The 24,269-nt window shown below is 59.1% G+C and overlaps 1 protein-coding gene across 1 annotated transcript in view; it reads left to right on the forward strand.

Moving 5' to 3' along the window:
* The first annotated feature begins 220 nt into the window (after positions 1–220).
* MB21D2 (Mab-21 domain containing 2) overlaps positions 221–24,269 on the forward strand; it is a 33,432-nt gene continuing 9,383 nt past the window's right edge. Inside the window, exon 1 of the mRNA XM_001368971.4 lies at positions 221–1,013. Within this exon, the coding sequence (XP_001369008.1) occupies positions 785–1,013 (229 nt within the window). The 5' untranslated portion in view covers positions 221–784. The remainder of the gene's footprint in view (positions 1,014–24,269) is intronic.

Genomic DNA, 24,269 nt, shown 5'->3' on the forward strand with positions numbered 1-24,269 from the left:
ACTCCCCCGTCTCCGGAAAGAGGCGGCCTTGGGCTAGTCCTCCCGGCCCGAGGTTTAGCTCGACTCGGCTCCGTCACTGAGATGCCAAGAGCGGGCTCTGGCAGGCCGGGAGGGCGGGGGAGCTCCAGTTGCTGGCTTCCCTCCCCCCTCTAGCCGCTGGGTGCGCTGTCTCTTTAAATGGTGCCGCCGCCGCCGCCGCCGCCGAGGCTGCTCCGGGCTCGCCCCAGCCGCCGCGGCAGCTCCAGCGGCAGCAGCGGCGGGCGGCGGCGGCGGCAGTAGCAGCAGTCGCAGGAGCAGCAGGAGCAGCAGCAGCAGCAGCAGCAGCTTGTTGATTTCGGGGTTGGTGAATTTCGCCGGCTGCACACAGCACTTTTCCGGCCCAGGAGCGGGGCAGGAGCACAGGGGGCCCGCGGCCAAGGCCAGGGCCCGGACCCCGCGCCCGCCGCCGCTGCCTCTGCAGCCGCCTTGAAGGCTCCGGGAGGCGGGGAGCGGCTGAATCCCCGCGGGCAGGCTCCGGGCCGGGGCGCCCCTCGCCCACTTGCAAGCTTGCACTGGCGCGCACGCCTCGGCTCAGCCTCCGCGGGGAGCTCGGCTCGGCCCCAGCAGGCAGTCCAGAGCGCGCAGGAGGGAGGCTGAGGCTGAGCCGCCGCCGCCGCCAGCACCACGTCCAGGGAGCGGCCGGAGGCCGGGACTGGGGTCGGGGCCGGGGTCGGGGCCGGGGCTGGGGCCGGGCCAGGGGCGGGGAAGCGCCTTGCGCGGAGGCTCCGGGGCATTTTGCGTGAAGATGGCGGCTCCCGTGGCCAACAAGGCTGGCTCTGGCTCTGGCTCTGGCTCCAGCTCGGGCTCGGGCAGCCACAAGCCCGCCTTCCCGGAGCTGGATTTCCGCTCGGGGGCCCGCATCGAGGAGCTGAACAAACTCATCCAGGAATTCACCCGGCACGACCAGCGCGAGTACGACGACCAGAGGGCCCTGGAGATCCACACGGCCAAGGACTTCATCTTCTCCATGCTAGGTAGGTACGGAGCGGGGAGGGGGCGTGTGTGTGTGCAGTGTGTGTGCGCGCGCGGGTGTGTGTGCCCGCCGAGCCCGAGACTCCGGAGCGAGCGAGCCGGGAGGGGAAAACGGGGCCGCCTTGGTGGGCCGGCTGCCGCTCCCCTTCCTGGGCCAGCCACCTACCACGTAGCCCGAGTTGTCCCTCTTGCCCTCCCTCCTGTGGCGCCCGCGGCGGGGAGGGCACTCTCGCAGTCTGGATGGTCGTGCCCCCCCACCCCCAGCCCCACTTGGTGAACCCCTCTCTCCCTCCCCAGGGCCAGCTTCCCGGCCTTCGGGAGAGAAGGGGCTGGGCTGGGCTTTGAGCCAACTGCTGTGGGTTGGAATCGCCGGCTGCTGGCCCCGGGCTGGAGGCTCAGCCTGCCTGGAGCGAAGGGACTTGGGGCGCTGCGTGGAGACCAGTTGCTGGTGGACTCCTGGGGCACAGATGCGGATAAAGCGTCTCCTAGCGGTCCTCTGGGACCCACATAGCCAGTGCGGGGGTGGGGGGAGGTGTGCATGAGAACCCTCCACGGGGAAACTGAGGCTCCGCTCTAAGGTGATCTCTGGGTGTCTGCTTGCCCGAAAGTTAGCAGCCAGAGAGGACAGGGTGACTCAGCCCTGAAGAATGGCCTCAGAGCCTGGCCCCAGGCCGGGGGCACAGTGGCCCGGACGCTGGGACTCCACTCCTCCAGCCCAGAACAGCTTGGATTGTCCGGGTGGGGGTGGGCTGGGAAAGGGGGTGTCTCACCCGTTACAACTCTGGGCGGGGGTGTGCGTTGTGTGCTGAGCGTGGCTGCTGTCATTCTGCAGTAGGGGACGGGGCAGGCAGAGATGGGAGGGAAGGGCACAACTTGACTCTGGGGCTTCCTGGCAAAAATCCGCTGCCCTGGTTTCTCGTGGGAAGCTCAGAGCGCTCTAGGGGGCTGCCTGCCTGCTTGGCGCCCAGACGACCACCCTCAGTGGCAGTAGCAGGAGCAGCCCTCAGCCTTTTCTTCCAGTGGCTGGGCTCTGAGATCCTTCCTTCCTTCCTTCATTCTTCCTTCCCTCCCTTCTCTCCGCCCAGACTCAGCCTAGCACAATAGGAATTACTTGGCCAGGAGAAAAACCCTTTGATGAAGGGATCTCTTGGCCGCCCCCTCTACCTTTATCTATTGGGAGGGGTCCAGTAGGAGGCCGAGGCTTTTAGGAAGCCCCTGGGGGCGGCCCTGGCCCCAGGTGGACTTTGAGCTGTGCACCAGCTACCTGGGCGACCTTGGGCAGACCCAGTCCTCTCCCCCGGGGCTGTCTGCCCTGAGAGGCGGGGCTCTTCTCCTGCAGCTCTCCAGCAGCTCTCCAGCGTTACCCACCCACCCACCGCCCTGGCCCTGTGCTTGGGAAGGAGATTGTTGCTCTTGTCCTTGTTCCTCCTGGGCTGTCACTTCTATTAACTCTCAGGAGTGAAAAGCTTTTGTCTAGTCCCAGGAAACCTGTGGCTTCTTTCTGCCTGGAAGGTGAGGGCCCCGCCTGGGAGGGGCTCAGTCTAGGGGCTTTGGATGGCTTTGTTTCATCTCCCTGGGGAGAGGCACCGAGCAGTCACCCTGAGAGCCTCCAGCCTGGAAGGGCCTCTCCCCGGGGCACCGATGTGGCTCTCCTGCAGCCTCCCTGGAGACTCAGACTCCATCCCCTCCCTCCTTCCCCTGCCCAGAGCTGGAGCCCCCCAGAAAGCCCCAGAGTCCTTCCCTTTTCTGTGAAGCCCCAGCATAGTCCATGAAGGGCTGCCTCCAGCAAGGCATTAGCTCCCTCCGTGGTTAGCTGCTGTTTCCTCGCACTCAGCCTGGCCAGGGAGGGCCAGGCGAGGTGAGAGCTTGGGGCTGGGGGCCTGGCTCCCTCTGCACAGGCAGATGTCCATTTTAGCCTGATGGATGTTCCCTTTTCCTCTGTGAAGGACCCCTAGTGGAGGGGGCACCCTCGGGCTGCCCGGGACAGTGTCGATGCTTAGTAAGTGTTGATTGGGTGCTTGTGGCCCCTCCAGTGGGCCCAAACTTAAGTTGATGGGGTCCCATAGCCCCAGAGCTAGAGGGATCTGCCTTGGCTCCAGAGCTTCTGCCTGGTCATCTTTAGCAGTGGGAGCCCTGCACAGGGAGGATTGGAATCCAGGCCCTGTGACTCCAGAGTCATTCGATTTCTTCTAAAATGGGTAAAACCGAGTGGAGTGTTCAGAACTGGGCCAAGGGGAGAGCTCCCTCTTAGGAAGAAATGTTTGTTAGCTCCTTCCCTCCTTCCCTCTTTCCTCCCTTATCTTTTATTTTAGAAACAATCCTGTGAATTAGTTCCAAGGCCTGAAGAGTGGTCAGGACTAGACCATGAAGGTGAAGTGACTTGCCCAGGGCCACCCAGCTAGGGGGTGTCTGAGGCCAGATTGGAACCCAGGATCTCCCCTCTGGCTCTCCATCTGGAGCCACCAGGCTGCCCCCTCCCCCCAGTAGCATCATGTCTAATCCTGTGGTGATCTCTGGCTTCTTCCTGGATTGTCCGTCCTTCCTTGGTTTCTTCCGTGGCTTTACCTGAAATAGCTGGGGTCGGGGGCTGCCACCCAGCCCGTACAGCTCCGCCCCCTCCAGGCCCCCATGTTCCTACCCCCACCCTGTGCCCAGGTCAGAGAGGCCATAGATGCTGGCTAAGCGCTGAGCTCTGGGCACACAGAGAGGCAGCAGGCAAGAGCTAAAGAGCTCATGGGAAATTAGAACAGATGGAAGACACAGAATCCAGGGCTTGGGAGACTTCCTGGAGGAGGCAGGCTTGGAGTTGGGATTTGTGAGGGGAAACCAGGAGGCAGAGATGGGGGGAGGGGGGTGCTGCCAAGATGTGGGGGCTTGGGGGGAGGGGTAGAGGGGGGCCCTCTGCCCGCTGACGGTGGCTCCTGGTGGTTGGTGACCTTTGGAATTCTCCGCCCTTATCCTCTCTGCTGGTCGTTCCTCGGCCTTTGGAATGGCCTCCCTTGGGGGGCTGGGCAGGCTCTGGGCCTCGGAGGCTGTTTCCTTCTCTGTAAAATGGGCATGGCGAGCCCACGAGGAAGGCTGGGAATTGGGAGCTCCTCCAGCCTCCTCACCTCGCCGGCCAAGAGGTCAGTGAGGTTTGAGGGGAGTCGGGAAAGCCTACCTCCCCCCATGCCAGAGCGTGCAGGGCGCTGAGCTGAAGATGGGAGCACAGGGCAGGCCTGCCTCCAGGAGCAGCAAACACGGTGGGCTTCCTGGCAGAGATGGCTGCAGTGAGGAGGAGAGGCTTCTTGCATTGGGCCCTCCAAAGGAAGTCTGGAGGGCCATCTTTCCAGGCACAGGAAGCCTCAGCTATTCCATCCATACAATGGGAATTTTTCCTGTGTCTACCCCCCCCTCCCCCCATGATGCTGGCCGGAACTCACTTACTTATTTAAACCCTCCTGTCAGCCTTAGACCAGTGCAGAGGCAGAAGATCACTGTGTCCTGGATAGGGGTGAAGGGACTTGGCCGGGGTCACTGTTAGGAAGTGTCTGAGGCCAGATTAGAACCCAGGACCCTGTCCCTGGGCCTGGCTCTGCCCACCAATCCACCCCAGGAATGAGGCTGTTTGTTGTGCCGCTGCCCAGAGCCTCCAGACCAGGTTGCTCTGAGGCTTCCCCGAGCTTCTTGTGGGGTCTGCAGGGCCAACTGGGTAGCAGGCGGGGTTTCAGAGGAAGGAGGATCTCCCCAGGCTGCCAGGTTCCGAGGCCTCATCTTCCTGGGGCTTTGCCTGTCCTTTGCCTTTGGGGTCTGTGAGAGGACTTTCCAGGATGGTTGTGTTGGTGGCTGCCTGAAGGGTGATATTCTCTGGGCATCCACCTTCCCTCCACTTGCACCGCCTGGGTGGTCCCTCTGGGCCTCAGGCTCCCATTTCTAAAGGGAGGAGGGGACCAGGCCAATGCGCTCCTCGCCTCGGGGTGCCGGACCGTGTTCTGAAAAGCTGCTTCTGATTTGGGCCCCATCAGTGACCAAGGAGAGTCGGAGCCCGGCATCGGATCTGATTCGTAGCCAAGGGGAATCCTGTCCAGAGCACCCCAGCAGGGTCCCCCAGCTCTGCCAGAAGTCCTTTCTGGAGGGGGAAGCCCCTCCTCTGGGGGCAGCTCTTGTACTCTGTCCCGCTCGATGTTAGAGCTTCCTTCTGCCTCTATGTAACTCCCATGTGTAGTGTTTGGTTCTACCCGCCGAGGCCCAGCTGATTGGGTCACACCGGGAGGTCCGAAAGCCATCCTCGGGCTGCTCTTCAGAGATGTTTGTCCCCCCCCCCCCATGTCAGCGTCTGATTCCTTTTATCTCCTCCATGAGGAAGCCGAGACTCAGTGAAGAGCCTCCCCGACATCTCCTGAGTAGTCTTGGAGTCTGAGCTGGACAGACACGGAGACGGAGTCTCTGTGAATGTGGAAGGGCCTCTGGTGCTGAGGCTGGAGGCTTCTGATCAGCTTTGCTAGTCCAGATCGAGTCAGGAACCGTCAGAGGCCAGCTGGGCAGAGGCAGGGCTGTCCGGAAGGCTGACCACCATCACTGCGGCAGGCAGGGAAGGGAAGACGCTGCCTCAGTCCCGGGGACTTATCTGTGCCCTGAGCCAAGGGAGGGTCCAAAGTCTACGGCGGCGGCGGAAAACTTGGGGTGTTCCGGTGGGTTCGCCTGAGCTCGGCAGATCCCGTTCAGAGGACTTTCTAGGAAGGGCCTCGGCTGCTTGAGGCCGTTCCAAGGACTGTCCTGGGCGTGTGGCCTGGAGTCGGAGGGGCGGCACCTCCCCTCCTGTCCACTCTTTTCCCTGACTCCTGGGGGCACCTGGGAGGTGGTGCCCACCCCTCCCAGGATCCATCAGCCAACTTGTGCCGGGGACTGCCAAGGGCTGCCTCACATCTTTTACTTTGTCCACATTCCAGCAGAGGGAACAAAGGATAAAGGGGAGTCACCCCCCTGTACCCCTTCAGGGGCCCCAGCTGCTGGGCCAGAGGAGGAAAGAGGCAGGACAGTGAGAATCTTGGGCAATGACTGATTTGTCCCCTAGTATGTGTGATTGTGAGTGAGAGTGTGTGTTTGAGTGTGTGATTGTGAGAGTGTGTGTGATTGTGTGTGATTGTGTGTTGTCTGTGTGTGTTTTGTGTCTATGTGAGAGAGAGTGAGTGTGTGTGTGTGTGTGTGTGTGTGTGTGTGTGTGTGTGTGTGTCCTGGGTAGGCTGCAGCGGTTCTCCAGGCTCGGGGAATTTGGATGCTGTTTATCGGATGCCACATGCTCTGCCTATGGGGGGTCGGAGCCATCCTGGACGCCCGGCTCAGGTTCTTGATCTGTGAAATGGTCTTGGGGATGGTGGCTTCAGGCTCCTTGTGAGGAGAGCACTCGGGCACCACAGAATCCTCCTGAAATGGGCGGCCCCAGCATGCGGCGTGGATGCCCCACCCTTGGCGCTGGCCTCCTGGACAAGAGCAGGAGCACAGGCAGAGGATGACTGTGGAGGAGCATTCAAGGTCCTCTCGGGCTCGTCTTTTCCATCTCATTTTCCAGGAAATAGGTCTGGAGAGTGGAAGGGGTTTATCTGAGGCCATGTGGCAGAATCTGAACACAGGTCCTTCGTCTGAATTATGAGACTCTCCGTATCTCAGTGTTCCATTTGAGTGTAGCTGTTTAGGCAGAAGGTACGGCCAGCCAAAGACAGACAGAGAGGGTGTCTGGGCATCTGGGCAGTTCTGGTTCTTAGCTCCAAGCCCATGCTGTAGAGAGACTGGATGGAGAGATGCCAGAATGAGCCCCAAGGCCATCACAGCCTCAGCTGTTCTGTACGATTCTCCTTCTCAAAACCCTCCTGACTCTGCTGGGGTTCTGTGCTCCAAGGCTGGCAGCGTCACTCTGGCAGATTCATGGCTCTCATCCCCCAACTCCCCACCCCCCCCCCCCCCCCCGCCCCTGATATTCCACTACTTTGTGTCTGTCCTCGGCACAATAAAGTGGCAGCTCGGAGGTTCACCCCCCCCCCCCCCAAGTTGCTCTGGAACAGCCGATGCTTCTTTCCTTGTCTTTGGTCTCCCAACACCTGGCACCACGCCTGGCACACAGGAGGAGCTTCATAAATGCTTACTTCCTCTTCCCTAGAGAGCCCTTGGGCTGGGACATCTTTTCTGTAGCCCCTTTTAAGTACTTCCCTCCCTCCTTCCCTTCTGCATGATCTGCAGTGGACTTGTTCCAGAGGTCTCCTCCCTCCCTCCCTTCCTTCCTTCCTTCCTTCCTTCCTTCCTCCCTCCCTCCCTCCCTCCCTCCCTCCCTTCCTTCCTTCCTTCCTTCCTTCCTTCCTTTTTTCCTTCCTTCCTCCCTTCCTTCCTTCCTCCCTTCCTCCCTCCCTCCCTCCCTTCTTCCTTTGCTCCCTCTTCTTTTTCTCTTTCTTTCTCTCTCTCTCTTTCTTTCTTTCTTTCTTTCTTTCTTTCTTTCTTTCTTTCTTTCTTTCTTTCTTTCTTTCTTTCTTTCTTTCTTTCTTTCTTTCTTTCTTTCTTTCTTTCTTTCTTTCTTTCTTTCTCTCTCTCTCTCTCTTTCCTTCTTTCTCTTTCTTTCTCTTTTCTGTCTTTCTTTCTGTCTTTCTGTCTTTCTCTCTTTCTTTCTTTCTTTCTTTCTTTCTTTCTTTCTTTCTTTCTTTCTTTCTTTCTTTCTTTCTTTCTTTCTTTCTTTCTTTCTTTCTTTCTTTCTTTCTTTCTTTCTTTCTTTCTTCTTCCTCTTTTCTTTCTCTTTCTTCCTCTTTTCTTTTTCTTCTTTCTTTCCTTCTTCCCTCCTCCCTCTCTTCCTGCAACTCATCTCCTGGGCCTCGCATAGCACCACAGTGGGCCAAATTCATGCTGGGTTGGCTGGGACAGGCATTGGTCATTTGTTCAGCCGGCTGGATGGTTTGGGTGTCTCCCAGTCAGGAAGTTGAAAGTGGTGACTCTGGTCTGAGCTAGGGTAGATCATCCAGGCAGCTCCCTCCTTCCAGGCCACCTTGCTGGTGTGGGTGGGAGCTCTTGCACTTTCTGCTTATCTCCATCATTTCATCCTTAAGAGAGGAGCCGCTGTGTCCTTCCCCTGCTGGCCTTTAGAAGTGAGAACAGGGAAGACGTGCCGGAACTCCATCTTGAATTCAGCCAAGACCTTGATGGTCTCCAGCTGTGGGGCCAGATGGATACAGGCAGAGGGTGTCCAAAGAGTCGGAGGCAGTGATGAAAGCTGGGCTGTGTGTGTGGCTTCTGTCCGAGGTGGCAGAGATGGACGGAGGTCGCCGCCTAATTTAGTGGAGTGACTTGCTGAGAGCGTTGATGGAAGGGGGCCCTGAGGGCCAGTAACACCTTGACTGTCCCAGCACTACCTCCTGGTGCTTTGTGAGGTGAAGGGTTTCCCCCCTTTTGTTATTATTTTGAGAATTCCAAACTTGACAAGCACCAAGGATCAGAAGGGTATTCCATGGGAACCTTGGGTGTCTATTACAGGCGGCACTAGGGTAAGGCGTGTGCTCCGTAAACCATTTCCTGCCGACTTGCCTTCCTGCCTCCCTCTGACCCAAAGCCAAACGTATCTGCATGTTGTCCCTGTCAGAAAACATTGGTGTCCTTCTGCTCCCTGACTGCCTCCCTTCTGGGTCCAGAGATGGACTCACGTGCTTCGTCGTCCACTGCCCGACGTGCTGCTGATGGGTGCATTGAGCAGAGCTCTTGGGCTGGAAGTCTTTCAGAGTCTCCCGTAAGCCGGGTTGTCGTCGTAGCATACCGCGCGCTCCTGGTTCCGCTCCCCTCCTGCTCCCAGAGTTAATTCAGGCACTTGCAGGTCTCTCTAGAGCCCGTCCCGTCTCACGGTAGATTCCATCGGTACTCTCATTTGGCCGCCCATCCCCTCGTTGTTGGCAGGTCCTCACTTTCTTGTGAATCTTTTGTGCATGCGGATCCTTGCCGCCATTCTTGAATCTCTGGAGTCTGTGCCCAACAGGTTGCAGGGTATGCGGAGCTGCGCGGCTAATTGGTGTGTCATTATTTCCTCCAATGGTTGGATCCACCCAGGTGGGTGAGCGTGGATTCGGGTGCCTGTCCTCTGCCGCCCTCCGCCCTTGTTAGGCCTCCTGCCTTTGTTCTCTTCCCTAGTCCCAGGGGTTTGGGGTGGAACCTTCCAGTTGTTTTCATTTGGGTTCTTCTTATTCTTGGTTTGAAATGTTTGAAAACCTCTGGTGGTGACAGGATGGCCTCTATTTGATTCGGAGTGGCCTAGTCGAGTCTTTTGCCTTTATCATGGCCGGGGGCTTTTTTATTTTCTGTTTGGTTTAGTCTCCCCTATCTGAGACTAGCTCCCTTGGAGACGAGACCTTTACCAGAAAAGCTTGCCGCTCTCTTCTTTCCAAGGTAACTTTTCCCCTCCTAATTGGAACGGCATTGATTTTGTTTGTGCAAAAGCTTTTCCGTTCTAGCTAATCCGAGGTCTCTCGGGATCTTCTCTGTGGTTTCAGGAAATTCATCTTCTAGAAGACACCGAAATCGAGGTTTCAGCCTCAGGGGAGCCGGCGGGGCTCCAGGGTCCTTTGGGTCGGACAGAAGGGGGGATGGCCTGAGCCTGGTCCCAGGGATGCAGGGAAGAACTGCACTCAGGTCGTATTTTGATTTAATAGCGGCTGAGTCTGCGTGAGACTGGACAAGTCGTTGAGGTCTCTGCCTGCCCCGTGTACATTTACGTCTCGGAAGCCGGGGCTGCGATGCTTGAGGGCTTCTGCTGCCTCTGGGCCTGGGATCGAGGAACCTTCGGCCCAAGGAGCATCCTCCTCTCTGGAGCTGACTGGCCAACGCGGACCATTTCCGGCCTTCCTTGTCCTCGTCCCTCGGAGGGAATTCATCCAGCTGCCCGTAGGCTGCAGGCGTGGGACGGGCAGCAGCCGCCAGGGCTTGGGGAGAGGGAAGGGAGGCGGCAGCTGGGCCCCCCACCAGGGGCTGGCGGCGTTGCTGTTCCAGATCGTGAGCTTTAGGGTGCCGCGCTTTGTCCAAGGGCTTCCCGGCTCTCCTGGTCTGCCCTGGAGAGTTGGCTTTGGTTGGGTTGATGGGACTTCCTGAACTGTGTGTCGTGGGCCCTGGAGAGGCCAGCATTCACTCTGCCCCATGATCCTCAGTGAGCCGCTTATTAGCAGCAGAGGCGGCGACCAGCGTGGGCCGGACCCACTCGCCACCCAGACCAGGAAGGGGAGAACGTTCGTTCTCATGTGCACCGCAAGGGGCTGGATGACGCCATCTGCCCACTGGCCGCTCTTGCCTGGGTGAAAGAGTAGATGGATGAACAGATGGACCATTTGGCCAGTTAGCCATGGGTAAAACCCTGTGTCTGCGGCGGGATTCGAACTGAAGCCTTCCTGACCCCCAAGTCCCCCACCCTGTCCCGAGACAAGGAGGCCCCTGAGGAGTAGTGACGGATTCCTGAGTGTAATGGATGGCCAAATAGCAGGAGCCCTGCCGCTACTGGCACCATTTAGGCCACTTACCTGCCCTTTTTTCTAAATTTAAAGCCATTTTTTGGCAGGCAGAATTGTCCCAGGTGTGGAGGATCATTGATTTGGGCCGGAAGGAATGTGGAAGCCCTGGAATCTGATGCCCCCATTTGGCAGGCGAATCAGAGATCCTGCAAAGGGAAGTCGGGGCTGAGGCCAGATTTGAACCCAGGTCCTTGGACTTATGACGGTGTTTTTGCCGCCCACCTGCTGGGCCCCAATTCCCAGGGATCCAGCCATTTCATAGAGCTCAGCCTGCCGCTGGGAGGGGTAGTCCTGGGTGGGGGACAGTTTTTGGTGGTCAGACTGGCCTTGGCCAAGGGCTCTGAGACCTTGGAGAGGTCATTGTCCTAGAGGGGGGAGGGGCTGAGGGGCCGGCCCTGGGCCCCATTTAAATCCATAGTGCGAGTGCAGACAGCCTCATAGCGTGGTAAGCACATGCAGGGTCCAGGAGTCACGACTGTTGGGACCCACTCTGTGACCTCCTTAAGTCCTCTGGGCCTCCGTTTGCTCCTCTCTGAAATGGGAGAGTCGCTCTCAGGAATCCCTGAAGGTGAGCTGGCTGTCGGGAAGAGGCGAGGAGGAGGCGAGACCCTGAGCGGGTCACTTCAGCCTTCTGGCCGCCCAGGCGGCTCCGACTTGCCTCCAGCCGCCGCCCCGGCGCTCCCCAGGCCTCGCTCTCGGATCGCCCCTTTCCCACACCGTGTTGGTTTGTGTCTGCCGCGGCCTCTGGGGGTGCCGCGTCGGGGCTCTTCCCTGCCGCCGCCGCCGCCCGCCCGCCGCGTCCCCTCAGAGCTTCCGGCTGCCCTTCCCTTCCGCGAGCTCTTGGCGCCCTGGCCCTGCGCTGTTTCCTGCTCGGCGGCGTATTTGTTCTCCGCAGAGCGCCCCCTCCAGGCTGGCTCGGGATACTCCGCTTCCCACCGTCTGTCTGGCCTCGTTTCCGCGCTGCCTCCCTGCTGGCGCTGGAGCCGGAGAACACTTTGCAGCGGTCACTCCCGGGTTCTCTAGGACGGCCCGAGTTCAAATCCTCCCAGCGATAAGGGACAATGGGTGCGCCCTGTCCCGCCCTGGTTGCTGCAGTAATCCAGGGTTGGGGATCCCTCGCTTGGTGGAAGGGAGGGCGCCGGAGGAGGGACCAGAGAAGCCCCCAGAAGAACCCCGTGGAAGGATTCATCTTGTCCTGCTCCGCCCCAGAACCAGACCTGCAGCCCCAGAGGGCTGCACAGAGGAGGCGCCATGTCAAGAAGAGGCAGATGGACGAGCCGATCATTGGAGCTGGCCAGAAAGGGAGGCTCCCCTAACCTGGAGCCCTTCAGACAGAGCCGGGACCCTCCCCGGGGGCCAAGCTGTCAGGAGGGCCAGGGGCAGCTGCCCCTCCAGCCAGGGCCAGTGGCTCCTCTAGCCAGGCTGGGGCTGGGGGTGGGGTGGGGGTGGGGGTGGGGCTGCCCATGGCCTGTGAGGAGGGGGGGTTGGCTGAGGTCAGGGCCGGCTCACATCCTGCCCCTCCCCCCCCCCACTCCTTGTGTGCCTCTGGTGGACATCTGCCTCCCTGCCCCATGGCCTCCGCCAGGGGGGCTCCACCTGCAGCCCCAATACTGACCGCCTCGAAAGCCCAAGGGGGCCGGGGGAGACCCTCTCTGGAGAGCCCCACTGGCTGCCCCTGATTCCAGACAGCCCGGAGAGGAGTGTGGCCGGAGGGAGGGACGCAGGGCGGCCAGCGCTGACCCTGTTAGCCACAACCCTAAACGGCTCCTTCGTGGCCTTCCAGACTCTGCTCTGAGGGGGGGTGGGAAGGCCTGGATGGGGGGACCCCAGAGAGAGCCGAGTCGGGGCAGCCTCCGGACTGGTGAGAGCCGGGCTCGGCCTGCCTCCGCCCTTGTTTTTCACATGTTGCATGTTGGTCAACTCCAGGGAGATCACTGAGCCGGTCCCTCCTTCCCTCTGTGTCTCCATCCCTCTGACCCTCCATCCCTCTGTCCATCCCTCAGTCTCTCTGTCCCTCTGTCTGTCCATCCTTCTGACCCTCCATCCCTCTCTCCGTCCCTCTGTCTGTCCATCCCTCTGACCCTCCATCCCTCTGTCCATCCCTCAGTCTCTCTGTCCCTCTGTCTGTCCATCCTTCTGACCCTCCATCCCTCTGTCCATCCCTCAGTCTCTCTGTCCCTCTGTCCCTCAGTCCGTCCTGCTCCTCTGTGGGGCCTTGGGGTGCTATGCCGTGCTGGGGCCCGGCCCCACTCCTCAGCCAGCCTCCCTCCAATGCCCCACTGGATTCATGACGCCCTTGTGGAGCACAAAGAGGTGCCCCCCCAGATAGCCCAGACCCCCCCCAACAGTCCAGCCCCCTCAGACAGCCAAGCCCCCCCTCAGACAGTCCAGCCCCCCCCACCATAGCCCCAGCCCTCTTGAGGCTCTCATTGTCTGACACTTGCTGTCCCTTAGTACCAGTGTCCCGTCGCACCCAGGACCGGCGCTGTCTGTGCTCCCTTCTGTCCCGGAGCTCGGACTGGCCGTCCTTCCCTCGTGCCGTGTCCTCCGGGCCCAGGCGGTGGCCCGTCCTGCCTCCCTCCTTCCTGCCAAGCCGGGGAGCCCCTCCAGGCCCCCAGGGTCAGGCCGCCATGTTGGAGGCTGCTTCCTGGGGAGCCGCCCTCGGCAGGGATTCGGGGGGCCCTCGCGGCCTCCTGCTCCCAGCGACAGAGGGAGAGGCTGGGATGAGGCCCTCTGAGGCCCCACACTTGGGGGAGGGAGCCTCGGGGACGCCCCCCTGGGCTCAGCCCTCCTCGGCTGCCTGTCTCGGGGGGTCCCACGGGACAGATGAAGGGAGACGTGTCCCCACAGCCGCTCTGGGGGTTGGGAGCGGCGTCCGGCCCTGGTTTGGGGCTTTCTTATCTCTAGCACAGTGACAGGAGCTCCTGGACCCGGAAAGCATCAGCTCACAGGCAGGTGATGTCCCTGGAGCACTGTGGGCAGGGCCGGTGCGGGTCAGGAGTCCTGGCCGTCTTGGGTTCAAATCCTGCCACCGGGAGCTTCCACGCCGGGAGAGCGATGCCCTCCCGAGTCTCCTGTCCCTTCCCCATTTTATCAGAGTCAACGCTGGGCCTGGGCTCCCCTGGGGGTGAACACCGCCCTCGCCCGCCGAGGACATTAATGATGTCCGGGGATCCGGAGGGTTGTGGCTCTGCCCTGCCTGACTCTGTGACCGGCTCCAGAACGGAGACAAACGGGGGTTAAGTGACTTGTCCAGGGTCACACGGCGGGTAAGGATCAGAGGCGGGATTGGAACTGCCAAAGCCGGGGCTCTGCCCACTGGCTGGGTCTGGAGGCCAGGATGCTGCGTCAGCCCCCCACGGCCCCCCCGGACCCCGTCCTGCCTCCCCCCTTGAAGGCTGGAGCCGGAGACAAGGCCGGCGGCTTCTCTTCGTGCTGTGGCCGGGGATGCCCTCGTGGATCTCCCCCTCCGTCCTCAGACCTCAGGCCAGAAGCTCCTGCTGGAGGATGGCCCGGGCGACGCGCCCCATCCAGTGGAGCCGTTGTGTGGCCGCCCCACGGAGCCGAGGGGAGGCCGGCGGCATGCGGGGCGCAGAGCGCGGCTCAGCCCAGCAAGGCCTGCGAGCTCTGCCTGGATCTGGACAGTGAGCGGCTGCGGGACGTGGAAGCTGGCGAAGGAGGGCTCTGGACGCCCCCCCAGCCTCCGGGCGCTTCTGTCTCCCTGCTGGGGGGGGGCAGACCCTGGGCCCCCTCTTAGCCCTCTCGGCCCCTCCCACAGTGGGGCGCTCCCCTGTCTCTGCTGCTCACGACGCCCCATTTCTGTGGACAGCCATTCGGTGCTCTTCGGACTCTTCTGTTTCTTCCCCGGTGCTGATGATGGCCTTCGATGTCCGGGGACCCCTGGGGGTGCAGGGGGAGGAGCGAAGGGGGCGACGACGCTGACGGATCCCCAGGTATCTGGGCTTTGGAGGGAGACAAAAAACGAGCCCCCAACCCCGGCCCCCTCCGGGCCTCCTCAGACGGAGGGACGAGCAGGGCCAGGAGGGGCCCAGGAGGCGCTTCCAGCCCTCCTTTCACAGATTTTTACACCAACATACACAGAACGTGCGATCCGTCCCAGGTGACGCAGCATGCGGAGGAGCTCCGGCGGCCAGGCCCCAGCCAGGCCCCGGCCAGGCCCCCTCCTGCTCTCTGTATGTGTGAGGGACGTCCGGAAGCCGCTGCTCTGCTCTCGGGACTCTCTCAGGGTCAGCCTCGTCAGAGCCGGCCCCGTTTGCTCCCAGAGCGGCCCGTGTCACAAAGGCCTTTTTCCCACGCGTGCCCAGAGTCTAGGGCTGAGCTCAGAATGTGGAGATCCGAAGGTCACCATGGAGAGGGAGAGACGGGCCTGCCTCGCACCCAGCACTGTGGGGCTGGCTTCTTTCTTCAGGACTGCCTGGGGCTGGCCGCCACCAGACTGCCTGGCATGGGGCAGAGACTCCATTCGCAGACGTTCCACCCGGAGCCCATTTTGGCTTTTGGGGACACGCCGTGTGGCCTTGATTTCTCTCTGTTTCCTCTGAGGCTGAGCAGCAGACTGCCAGCTCCCCTAGACGATGACCATCAGTATTCCCTGACCTTGTCCTTCCGGGAACTGGTGACCCACCTCCTTCCTGGAGATGTCCTTGCTGGCCAGGCCCAGCACTGAGGACCCTCCCAGGGCAGCACTGAAGTTTCTTGGTCTTCTTCCCTGGCAGAGGTCCTTCTGGCCCTGCTCCCACAGACTCTGTTCTCTATTGGAGAATTGGGGTTGGGGGAGTCCAGGAGGCAGGACCCAGACCTGGGCACCCTGGGATCTCTGGGCTGGATTCACTCAGTCGGATGCCATCTGTGGCACTGCTCACTCAGCCAGTCTGCATGTCCAAAGGTCATCGGCTGCCAAGACGCTGAAGCCATCCCAGGACTCATCGACCCTCGCCAGGGTGGTGAAGCGAGGCCTGTGTCACAAATGCTTTAGGGTCATTCAGCCCCTTCTGTGTTCAAGGATTGACCAGGGTCTCCCCTGGGACCGTTGTAGAGTGGCAGACTAAAGCCTGGTGCTGGTCCTTCGTGGCCATCAGCTCCATGGCCAAGAGCAAGCCATGAACTCTTCTGGACTTCATTTCCTCATCTGTCAAAGGACAAGCAGAACTTGATGGGCTCTGAGCTCCTCATCAGGTCAGCCACCCATAATTCCACAGTCTTCCCTGTTTTGAAGGTCTGGGCATGCCCTGCCCCTCCCCAGGAGCCTTCACCTGCCCCTCTTTCTGACACCCTTGGCACTTCCTGCCTGTGCCTGTAGAATTACTCTCTGGTTCATGTTGGCTCCCTCACTAGGGAATGTTAACTTCTCATGGGCGATGCCTCAACTTTTCCCTGCTTTCTTTGTGCCCCCAGTGCCAATCATTGGGACCCATAGCACACAGCGGGTGCTTAGTAGAGGCTTATCAGTTGACTGATTTCTCCCAGGAGATGGTATTCTCTGTTTCTGGAGAGCCCCTTATAGGAGATACAGCCATAGATGAGAGCAAAGAAATGTGGAATTCTGTTTTCTTGGCTTCAGTTGCCTTAGAAATAATATGAAGGGGTTTACCAAGCACCTACTGCCCCCATTAGAATATGTGAGATGTGTGGCAGGAACTCGGGGAGTGATTTATGAGCTGAGGAGAGCTGTTCTTCATCCTAACTGGGGCAGGACAGCAGGGGCTTTTCCTTAGAGCATCGTCCCAAAGATTTCTGCAGCCTCGTGGTCCTCTCTCTGTGCCCCTACTCTGGTCCTTTCCTATAGCAGCTCGGAGCTGGCATCCAGGCGACTCCATCTACCCCCGCTGGCTAGTCCCTCAATGAGAGTCCTTTTCATCCTGCCTTTCCAGAGTGCTCAGACTTTCAGTTGTCTCTAGAGGATCTGCATGATCCGGACTTCCTGTTTCTTACTTGTTTTCCAGCATAAAACCAGTTGGCTTTGTAGGCCTTTGCCCTCTCCCAGACTGGCCTTGTCTGTTAGGCTTCACAATCTTGGTCGCACTTAGTAATTGCTCTGGTGATGGGAATTGTGCTGAGCTGAAGCATTTTTGTGGTGGATGATTTAAATGGCTTTGGTGTTGCCTCAACAAGGCCGCTCTAGAGGGTACAGCTGAAAGCAAATTGGGCCTCTCTCAGAGTTGGAGACAGTACCACAACAATGAGTGTGAGTGCCCGGATGTAGTCAGGACCACGGGCTTGTCTTTGGGTAAAGGGGGTGCCAGGGGAGGAGCACAATTGGAGGGAAGTGCATGCTGACTGGTGCTTGGAAGGAATCGTCCGCCCTTTCCCCCTCAGACTTGCAGAGATCAGAGAAGTTGTGGCTGTTCCCCTTCTCCCTAGGGGACTCGTCTTTTTTTTGGTGATGCCTCGGTGCCTCAGTGTTCATCTCTCCTGAAGCGGATTCTGAGAAGAGGCTCTCTGGGTCCAGGGTGTGGGGCAGCATGGCCCAGGACAGAGCAGGGCACAGTGCTTGGAGAGCCAGGAGGTTCTGTAGTCCCCTGACTGACATTTGGGTCTCTCTGTTCCCCCCAGCCAGTGGTGTTACCTGTCCTGCCTTTTACTTTGTTTAGCCTTGAAACTAGTCACCCTTTGCAGGAAAGGGGCGAATGAGCCCTAGCGGAGAGCCAAGCCTGGAGGGCGAGTGTGCCCCCTCAAGGCCCCCTTCTGAGCCATGCAGCGCCTGGGGCACAATCCTGGGCAGTTCTTATCCTTCTGGAAAAGACCTGGTAAGAAACCACTGGGTACCCGGCTATGTCAGGGCTCCTCCTTCCACTGGCACTGCAGTCCCAATGGGAGCCTCCCGCCCATCCTCTGGGCTCTCATCTCCTCAACTGGTCCAGGCCCAGAGGTCTTGCTCAGGGGCCCAGGCTCTTCTCAGGCCATCAGCTCTGTATGTGGGTGAGAGAACCTCGCCTTGCCGAGCCTCGAACCCCGGCCTTCTGCCAGCAGCCGCCTCCCGCCGTCATGGGAGAGACTCAGAACAGGGATTCTGCACGGACGGACGGCGCTGGAGGAGCCCACAGAGGGGGATGGTGCAGGGCCACCCGGCCACGAGCTCCTGCTGCAGACTGGCACTGTGCGAAGGCCAGATAGACCTGAAAGATTTTGGCGAGTCTGGACTTTGGGGAAATAAATGTGGGCGATCCTGAGAGTGTTTTTGGTGAGGTAAGAAAAGTCATCCAAGAGGATAACAAGCAATAAGAGATAACAGTATTTGTTCCGATGTGACCAATAACAGCTATGGATAACAAGAACAAACCTGATAATCATCTTATCTTATCTGAGGGGAGCAGTGCAAAGGCCGGGCTCTCTTCCTATGTGTGGGGGATGCTGTGGGTGCGTCTGTGCCTCCTCGCTCCTTCCCTAGCGGGGCCTTCCCAGAGCCTCCCCTTCGGGCTGAAGATGGAGAGCGCAGAGGGCTGGCCAGGGGGTTCTGACTTGCCCAGGGTCACGCAGCCGGGCACGGTCTGAGATCATATTTGAACCCAGGACCTCTGGTCTCCAGGCTCTCTCTCCCCTGCCACTCCCCCTCCAGCTTCTCCAGGTAAAATTGGCCAGAAATGGGGGGCCCCCAAGAATCCTGTCAAACGGAAGGAGGATATGCAGTGTTTAAGGCAGAATCTCCGCTTCATGCACAGGAGGGTGGCACTGTGGGGAAACACTGTCACCTACAGGCCAGCATGAGAGAGAGATGGTGCATGGGGTTGGGGCGAGTCCTGCATTCAAGTCCTCCCTCTGCCCCTTCCTGGGCATTCCCCCTAATACCCCCTGCTTGCTTTCTCATCTGTCAGATCAGGATTACAGGAGGGACTCTGGGAGGACTAAGTGAATGGCCCGAGGCCTTTCCACAACAGGGGCTCCTCCCCACTGGGAAATCTTGGGGGGCAGCACCCCCACCTCAGGGTCACGGCTACTCCCCCCCCACACCCCACAAGGGGAACCTTTACAGAGCTGTGGGGAGATGCCTATCAGGGTCCCCCACCCAGGGCTGTTCAGCTCCAGCCCGTTCCCTGGCTCCTTGGACAAGGCTCAGCCTTGCTCTCTGAGGTCCTCCACGTGCTTCTCTCTTTGTTCTCGCACCCATCACCAGGGTGGCTCTATTTTACAGATGAGGAAACGGACTGCCAAAGCCGCTTCCATTCTAAGGGGGGGGGCTCCCAGAGCATCCAGATTGGGGGGTCTGGAGAGGGGCGAGACAGTGGCACACAATTGTTCTCCGGATTGGCAGGGCCTCGGGCGGGCACTCACCATAGATGGGCAGGGAGTGTGTCATGGAAGAAGGAACGGCTGAGCCCCCCTCCCAACCCCCCCAGAGAGATGCCAGCTCAGCCTGGTGCCCTCTAGCCTGGCACTACCTCAGACTGGTGCCCACCGGCCTGGTGCCCCCAGCCTGGAACCACCTCAGCCTGGCACCGCCTCAGCGTGGTGCCCCCAGCCTGGTGCCCCCCAGCCTGGCACCGCCTCAGCCTGGTGCCCCCAGCCTGGCACCGCCTCAGCCTGGCACCGCCCCCTTGCTTACAGGAAGAGGCGGCCCAGAGGGAGGGGAGGTTGTCATCCGCCTCTTCGGAGCATGTTGGCGGGGAAGGACTGGCTTTGGCTGGCTGCGGATCGGAATGGGGAGGGGGAAGGGGACATGGGCAGACCTTGGCATGAGGATGAGAGAAAATGCCTGCTTGTGGCTTGAGGCCCAGCCCTCTGCCTTCTTCATGTGGGCAGAAAGGCACAAACCGGACCTCGGCCGTGCTCACGCTCGGAGCTCCCTGGAGCTGAAGCGTCCAGCAACTGCCTCAGGCCGGCAAGGCTGCTCCCCCCAGCCCATGCTGGTCCCCAAGAGAACCAGGGCTCCTGCCTTGGCTACCATTTGGGAATTCGGGGGCCTCCGAGATCTGGGGGAGCCCCCAATGGTCCAGGGGTGAAGGGGGGTCAGCGAGGGAGGCAGAATCCAGAGAAGGGCGTCCTGAGGGCCTGCCTGGACGTCCTCCCTGTTTGCCCTGTCAAAGGGAGGGGCGGGCAGCCGGGCTCAGTCGGCAGCTCCGGGGACGGCGAGCCCTGCCTCTGTGGTACAGGCCCGCCAGCTCTTCCCTTCTCGCTGGGGCTGGCCGGGTGCCCCAGAGGGGAGGGCGCCGAGCCCATGGGAGCCTCTAGCCGAGGACTGTCGCTGAGTCCAGGCGTCGGGCCGTGGAGCCTGCAGGGGGCTCCCAAAGGCCCTCCCCAGGCTCGAGCACCTACGGAAGGACGGCAGCTCCAAGTATGAGTTGCCGCCCTTGGGGAGCTGCCGGGATCCTCTGGGACATCCTGGGGACCCCGCGAGGCACCTGGAGGGCAGCTGAGACTGCAGGGGGGGCACCCAGAGGGGCTTCTTGCCATGGGGGGACACAGCACAGAAGGCGTTCGGAGCCCGTCGTCTTGGCACCTCCTTCCTTTGGGACCCCCAGCCGGGGCCCATCCGGGCTCTGGAACTCCCTTCCCGCTCCGGCGTCCGATGCGTCGTTCCCCAGGGCCCGGCTTCTCTGTGCAGGAGTCCTCAGAGGCCTTGGAAGGCCAGAAGGCGTCAGCCCACGGACTTGAGGTGGCTGGAGCTCCTGGGGCTCCCTGGACCTTCCCCGGGCTGACCACTGAGGAAGCAAACAGGAGGAGCCTCCTGCCGTCCGGCCCGGGAACCCGTGGGCAGCCTTAACGACCCAGACCACGGCTGGACGAGGGCAGGGTTTGGACCCGCCGGCCTGGGGTCCTCTGGAGCCCCGTGGATAGAGGCTCGCCTCCCGGCTCTGCCTGCACACTTGGGCGCAGGGGCCCGGCTCAGGGAGGCGGTGAGGGGGGCATGGCGGTGTGCCGCTCGCTCAGGCCCCCTACGGAAGCTCAGGGATGCGCCTGGGCTCTCTCTGATGCTTTTTGCTCCTCAGAAAGCCCGAGACCCCCATTCTCTCATCGGGTCATCCTCCCTCGGGAGCCTGGGGGCAGCCGATGGCAGCACTGCCATGATGGAGATCAGGGGAGGCCAGTCTGCCCCCCGCCACAAAGGCAGCGTTAGACCCCGTGTGGCTGCCCGGAGCTCCTTTCTCTACAACCCCCCATTTCCCCCTGGACGTGTGACTGAGCAGGGCACAAGGAAGACTGTGCCAGGCAGCCTCGCAGGCGGGCAGTTGCCCCAATGGAAGGGCATGAGATTGGGGGTGGGGAGGGAGAGCCTGGAGTTTCTGGTTCTGCGGTCGCCGTCAGGGCCCCAGCACCCTTGACCCCTGTCCGGAGCTTCGGGCCAGCCCTGAGGTGACCGCGGAGCAGGCAAAGGCGGAGCGGGGGGAGCCCAGAGCTGGGTCCCGGCATCCAAAGAAAGCCCTCTTGGGGGGCTGGTTCCCAGCTGCTCTCCAAAGACAGTGGTGGGGAAGGACTCTTGGACTCCACTGTTGGGGCTAATGAATGAGAGCTTGGAACATTTTACGTGTTTTAAATTCCGTTTCCCCATGATGGCGGCGGCCAAGCCCAGCGGTGACTAGCAGCATGTTTGCTTTTCTCAAGGGCCCAACACACAGGCTCCCCGACGGTGTGTCTGCATTTCATCCCGAGCTGCCAGTGCCGGGCTTTTTGGGTCCAGAACAGTGAGCACGTGTTGGTTTTGGCGCCCTGAGAGGCTACACCCGTGTTTGTCCCACATGGTCCTGGGACAGGCGGTACCTTCGGTAATAAAAAACATTTATCTGGACTTTTGCCAAACACTTAGCTCTGGTGGTGGGTGCCATTCTCGTCGCCCCCACTTTGAAGATGAGACAGCGGAGGCTGATAGAGGCAAAGGTGCTCGCCTGGGGGCCCAGCGAACAAGAATCAGGCCAAATTTGAGCCCTGGTCATCCTGGAGAGCCGGACGGAGGGAGGGAGGCAGACAGAGGTATCTGCCTGTCTATAACAGCAAACTTTTGTTAGAAACATACATCTCTGCGCACTTATTTCACTCTGAGCTCCTCCCACATCTTCTCCTTTGCCAGACTCCATTTCTCCAATAGGAGGTTTTCTCTTTAAACATGCTTAGGGATTCCAGGCGTCTGAGAGGTTCGCGTTTATTTAAACCCTAAGTAGAGATACTCAGGAATTCTCCAGCTGCAGGTCATTTCAGAGATGATCAGGTATTTGTTTACACAAAATGCGTTCAAAATAAGTGGAATTAATTTTACGCAGCATCAATCTAAAAGAAATCGAATTCTCTTCATTCTCAGCAGAATTTGCAACAGGTATAGGTAACCTCCACCCTCCCCATCCCCCCTCACCGAGTGGCTCTAGGGCTTCCCTAAATCTAGCCCCCACAGTGGTAATTCTGGCTGCTGGACTTGGGAGTCCAAGTTCATAGGCGTTGATGGCTGGCAATGGAGTTCTCCAGTTAATCTCTGCTTCCCTAAATGGTGAGATCTGAGCCTGAAGGAAACTTACATTCTCTGTCTCCCCCCCCCCCCCCACCCCTCACCCCTTCCTGTCTCTCTCATCTCTGAGATGATTCTCAGATATATATTTCTGAGCCTGAGTCTCTCCCTCATCACCAAGTGCTCATTCCATATTTTAACTTTGATTAGAATAATAATGGCCCCTATAAAGTGCTTTAAGATTTGAAAAGCATTTGCATACATTCTCTCATGTGCCTCTCACAACAAGCTTTTGAGGTAGGTGTTGCTACCATTTCTATTTTTCAGAAGGAAAAACTGAGACTGAGAGGGATGTCATGTCTTGCTCAGCCCCACAGGTAGAGTCTGAGCCTGGATTTGAATTCAAATTCTCCCTTTGTAAGGGTTAAATTTAATGGTTGGACAATAATTTTATGAAATTATGTGGTTGCCAATATTTATTATATCTTGAGTCAGAAACTTATTTACAAATACTTACAAAATGTAGGGGAAATGATAAAGTGGAAAAATGTGAAGAGGTTAGAGAGGTTATCTATCCTACCAACCTAAATATTTACTCTGTGTCTGCTTAATCCAGGCAGAGATGAATTAGCTCTCAACCAGGAAGGCTGGTGGTGAGTAACCAGTGGCCTCCTCCAAGATGGAAGCTAGTCTCTTAGGAAACTAGGAAAGGAGTCAACCTTTCATTCACCCGATGAAATAGTCCAGGAGTCAGAGTTCAAATTGAAGCCAAGCTCCAGACCCACAATCCAAGCCATAGGCTCCAGCGAAGCTCCCTCTAAGACTCTCCCTAGTCAGAAGACTATCTCCAGAAGACGATCTCTTCAGAGTATCTTCTCAAAGACCATCTGTTCTGAGGGAGTTCAAGGCTTGCTTTTATGGTGGCTTCTTGTCTCCTCCCTGCTCCACAGGGGCCAATCACAGTTTCCAAACTGTCTGGCACTGCCCAGGGGGCAGTATCTGGGACCTACTTCTCACCTTCTGAAGGTTAAGTTCTCATCAAAAGGATTCACAACTTATGGTATGAATTTTCTGAATCTCACCTAGTACTAAATAGGGTGTTCAATCTTTTGTTGATTCAATTTAAGAGTAGATAAAGGAGACTTAATCCTTTCTTCACAATCTAAGTAGGGGTACTTAAGTTAATGTTAACTCAAGATAGACAATAAAGGATTTTCTTTCACACCCTGCACCCAGCTATCTCTAGTTAGCTACAAGAAGAGGTTGGGAGAGAGGGTGCTAGCATTTGGGGATCCCAAGAAAGGTTTGAGCTGCATCTTAGGGGGAAGAGAGGGGCTCCATAAGGCAGCAGCCATTGAGGAGAGCAGTGCCTTGTATTAGAACATTCAGGACAAAGGGTTGGAGATGGGAAATTCAGGGCTGAGTGAGAAGCAGAAAGAAGGCATGTTTGGGATGATCATCATGTGCAGGATAGACCCTGACGTAGACTGGCGAAGGAAAGGGCTACAGGCTAAAACGAGATTTCTGTAGGATCCTAGAACGATTCAGGAGCCTGTGAAGATGGCAGAATTGAGGAGGGTCCAGTCAGATCTGGGCATCACTGGGCTGGATCCTGGTCCACAGCAGATGGGTCAGCACTGACTTGGATTTGTTGCTAGAGCGCCTACGAGTGGCAATGAGGTCCCCATCGTCAAGGGTCTTGGTTGGGTATGCACATGTGGCTGTAGTCCAGGTGTCCCCCAGAACATGGACCTCAGGTCAGCCCTAAGGCCCATCCGGGCCCCTTCCTCTTCACCAATGAGGAGAGGGCTAAGATGGGTTTTGTTTCCAGCTCTTTCCTGCCTTTGTTGTCACCATTGTCTCTGCAATGGGTCCTGGGCAGAGAATGGTGTTAAGATGCCCCTGGTGTTTCTCAGTTAAAAAAAGCAGGAACCTAGCAGGCATCTGGGTGCTTCGTTCTGCGCCCCACCCCCACCACCCCCAGCTTCTTTTTTGCTGCGAGGACAAGCCTGGAGACCGGCTCCAAGCCCCCCTCATGCCTCATTCCCTCCGGCTTCTGAGACCCATCTCCATGGTGCCAGGCCCTTGGCGTGTCTGATTCCAGATGAACTGGGCCCTGGGGGCCCCTGGCCTGTGAGGATGCTCTTTGGGGAAAATGGGTGGCCTGGGGAGGGGGTGATGGTGCGCTCTGGGTAATGCATGTGCCATCTGATGCCCAGTCTGTGCTCCACACAGCCTGGTGCCTGGCAGCTGCTGACTCCATGTGGAAGAGGCCAGTGGTTTGTTGTCTGTCTGTCTGCTCCCCTTGGAGGGGAAAATGGGAGGTCTTTGCTCCGATACTGATGGGGGGGGGGTGTCAAAGGGGCCAC

Source organism: Monodelphis domestica, chromosome 8 (genome assembly GCF_027887165.1).
Source record: "Monodelphis domestica isolate mMonDom1 chromosome 8, mMonDom1.pri, whole genome shotgun sequence".
In the NCBI taxonomy this organism is placed as follows: Eukaryota; Metazoa; Chordata; class Mammalia; order Didelphimorphia; family Didelphidae; genus Monodelphis; species Monodelphis domestica.